This window comes from Triticum dicoccoides, chromosome 4A (assembly GCF_002162155.2).
Source record: "Triticum dicoccoides isolate Atlit2015 ecotype Zavitan chromosome 4A, WEW_v2.0, whole genome shotgun sequence".
NCBI lineage: Eukaryota > Viridiplantae > Streptophyta > Magnoliopsida > Poales > Poaceae > Triticum > Triticum dicoccoides.
Genome location: NC_041386.1, coordinates 666,211,438 through 666,215,062, shown reverse-complemented (window position 1 = coordinate 666,215,062; position 3,625 = coordinate 666,211,438). Strand labels below are relative to the sequence as shown.

Here is a 3,625-nt window from a genome sequence, read left to right as displayed (position 1 = left end):
TACGAGAAAAAAAAAACTCACACGTTGTGACAAGTGGCGCACATGCAGAGCACCACTGTTGCAACCTGAGGAGGTAAGAGTGCTCTTTAATTAGTGATCTTGATAGTTATTATTCCATTTGATGGTCATTTTAAAACATGTTTATGCCCATGCCAGATGGGCTGCTATCAACCCAACAAAGATAATCAAATAGCAAGAGCTCAAGTAAGGTAAACAAAAGATTTTAAAAAATAAGGTACACAAAACGGGCCAGTAGGGCTGTGATTCTGAGGCATGGGTTGAGCAAAAAAATCTAATCGACTAAGCTCAAGTCAGACTCAACTAAATGAGCCAGCTCGAGCTAGCTAGGATCACAAATCATATCAACAACGTGTTAATTATTACCCGACCTCGGAGATAAGCTTCTTCTTCTAAATGAAACACCAAAAAGAAGTTGAATACATGTGGACAACTTCATCTGCCCTCGGCGAGAACGGACGCCGAAGACCCATAAGACACCGTAGAATTGCTAGTCGCCGATGGAGGGTACGACATAACGTACGAATCGAAGCCTTCATTCTCCATCAGCGCCAACATACTGTAGCTCATGTAAGTCGGCGACAAGTCAGGAACCGACTGCCCACGATCTAGGTATTGCATAACCTTGCGCATACTAGGCCTTGCATCAGGCAATGGGTGCGAGCACAACAAACCTAGTTGTAGCACGAGGGTAACCTCCTGTGTGTCAAACTTTTCTGTTAGTCGTGGATCCACTGCCTCGAGTAAGTGTCCACTGCGGTGGCGCTCAAGCACCCAATCAATCATCACCACAGGGTTGTTTCGCTCGCCGCGCTCGATGGGTCGTCGTCCACACGCAACCTCAAGGAGGAACACACCGAATGCGAACACATCGGTTAAGGGTGTTGCCTTCCCGGTGCGCACAAGCTCCGGTGCAAGGTATCCCATGGTGCCAACAACATGGGTTGTTTGAGCAACGGTTCCATGGTCGTATAACCTTGCGAGGCCGAAATCCCCGAGGCATCCATTCATCTGTTCATCCAAGAGCACATTGCTCGCCTTGATATCTCTGTGGATGACAACCTTCTCCCAATCCTCGTGGAGATACAGCACGCCTGACGCGACCCCTTTGATGATTGAGAACCTTTCAGGCCAAGATACGGCGGGCAGGCTTGGATCGTGCAAGTACTTGTCAAGGCTGCCATTTGACATGTAGTCATACACCAAGATAAGCTCGTCCTTGCGCCGGCAGTAGCCCAATAGCTGCACGAGATTCCGGTGCCGGAGACGGCCAATGCTCGCCACCTCGGCGACGAACTCGCGCAGTCCTTGCCTTGATTCATGCGACACCCTCTTCACCGCAATCTCCAAATTGGACTCGGATATCAGGCCTTTGTACACCCTCCCGAAGCCTCCGACGCCGAGCAAGTTTTTTTCCCTGAACCCATCCGTGGCACGATGCAGATCCTTGTATGCGTATCGGTGGGGGCCGAACTCGTCTTCCCAGCCTTCGCGCACCTCGGCGAACCGGCGCCGGCGCCACAGAAAGAAGAAGACCGCGGCCAGCGCCACCGCGACGAGCAACGCGCTGGCCAGCGGCAACACGATGTCCAGTACCTTGGACCGAGGCTTGGGTCCCAGGCGTGGCAGAGCAGGAAGCTTGGAGAAGTCAAGCGGCGGGGCAGGCCCGTCCAAGCTGAAGCTCCATCCGAGCAGGTAGTGATGCCCCGAGATGACTCCCGACGACGCCGAGAAGCCGACGTACATGGCGTCCGCCATGAGCGTGGAGAGGTCGATGGCCTCGGAGAGCAGAGGCTTGCTGGGCTTGGGCACCTGCACGGGGGCTATTGTCACGTCGAGCCGCTTGGACTGGCCGTCGTAGTCCACCCACACCTGCATGGGGTTGCGGCTGTTAAGCGTCAGGTTCCGGAAGGCGCCGCCGCGGTCGTCATCGTAGTAGCCAGCCCGCTGGGCCTGCCGCGACACGAGGCTGTTGACGTCGATGCCGACGTGGTTGCTGTTGATGTCGCGGAACTCGGGGCTGAGGATGGTGTCCAGCTCGACGGCCAAGATGGGGGCGCTGGCCGTGCCGTTCGTGGAGTTGAGGAGGCCCAGGTACTGGCCGGAGTTGGCGGTGGTGAAGTCGGTGGTCGGGGCGACGACGAAGGCGAGCCCGTGGTCGCTGAGACCGTCGTAGCCCGACACGATGGCGAAGACGAAGCACGTGGAGAAGGAGCGCGCCGCCGTGGCGTTGACCGAGCCGCCGAGGAAGCGGAGCGGGGCGGGGTGGAAGGCGTGGGCTTTTGTCTGCTGCGTGAAGTTGGTGAGCGCGAGCAGGCCGCCGGGCATGACGGCGGCGAGGCCGTCCAGGGTAAGGTTGGCGCCGGCGAAGCCTTGGTAGGCGAACTGGCCATCGTCCAGCTGCGACCAGGCCACCTCGCCGCCACGGCTCAGCAGCAGGAGTATGAGCAGCAGAAGGGCCGGCATGGTTTCTTGGACAAAAGAAAACTCAGTAGTATGACTGAATCATGGGCGGCTAACCAAAATTTGCCTCGTTTGTGATCATGCGCTAGACTTTAACGGTGTGCTGGTTGTGCACATACGGTGCATGCACGGTGGTTGTGCAGTCGGTGTATGAATGCCATCTAGCATGCTGAAAGTCCTTGACAAGACTACTCCGACGGCTATGGATGGATCTTGAATATGTCAGCATAAGACTAGTCCTCCTTGAGAAAAAACACACAACTTGTCCAGTGCAATTACTTCCTTGGATGATACGGCACCGTTGTAGGCCATAGACAATTCTGCGATCCATCTTTGTTATCATCACAGGTTGCTAATTTTTCAACTCCCGCTTCGACTTGTTTACTAGTAGTAATACTTGTGAGAAAAGCTGGGCGGACGGCGTGCCCTGCACTGCTGGGTGCGATCGTTTTCAGTGCCGGCCTAGGCATGGTAGGAAAACGATGCATGGCTAGCGGGTCAAAGAACCCACGTGTTGTCAGGGCCGGCATAGTTCCTTCACTACCAGAATTTACCCAATTGGCGACGGCCTCATCTATGCCGACGGCACCTGTCCGGCATAGATGGATGTATCCCAACGGCCCAGGTTAGGTCGTCGGCGTAGATAAGCAGTCGGAATATATCCATCTATGCCGACGGGGGCCGTCGGCATATGTTTGCCGTTAGCATCGCAAACTATATGCCTACGGCGGCCGCCAGCATAAGAGCGATCGTCGGCATATTGTGGGCCCGGCAACCCGGGCAGCGACAACCGTTTGACGGCGTGAAGCCTATGTCGACAGGCCTAACAGTGGCCGTCGGCATAACTTTGCCGGCGTCATCGATCCGCGTGCTCTGCCACGTCATCGATCCAAGCCACTCGCCAGTCCGTGGGGTGGCATCTCTATGACGACGGCCTTGCCGTCGGCATATGCCTTGCCCATGGCGCCTGGCATGTCATCGATCTGCACCATACGCCACATCATAGATCCATCGGCATAGATTTCTAATATTTTTTTAATATTTCATTTATTTTCTCTTTTATTTTATTTTTCTCAAAACTAATTTGATTAACTTAAATGTGCCTTATGTATAGAAAACATATCTCGATTATATATTGATTGCC

The 3,625-nt window shown here is 54.4% G+C and overlaps 1 protein-coding gene across 1 annotated transcript; it reads right to left on the bottom strand.

The window, feature by feature from the left end:
• Positions 1 to 231: 231 nt before the first annotated feature.
• LOC119287834 (L-type lectin-domain containing receptor kinase SIT2-like) lies at positions 232 to 2,674 on the bottom strand. The gene has a single exon (XM_037567466.1). The coding sequence runs from the start codon at positions 2,482 to 2,484 to the stop codon at positions 454 to 456; it is 2,031 nt and encodes a 676-aa protein (XP_037423363.1). The 5' UTR covers positions 2,485 to 2,674; the 3' UTR covers positions 232 to 453.
• Positions 2,675 to 3,625: the final 951 nt, after the last annotated feature.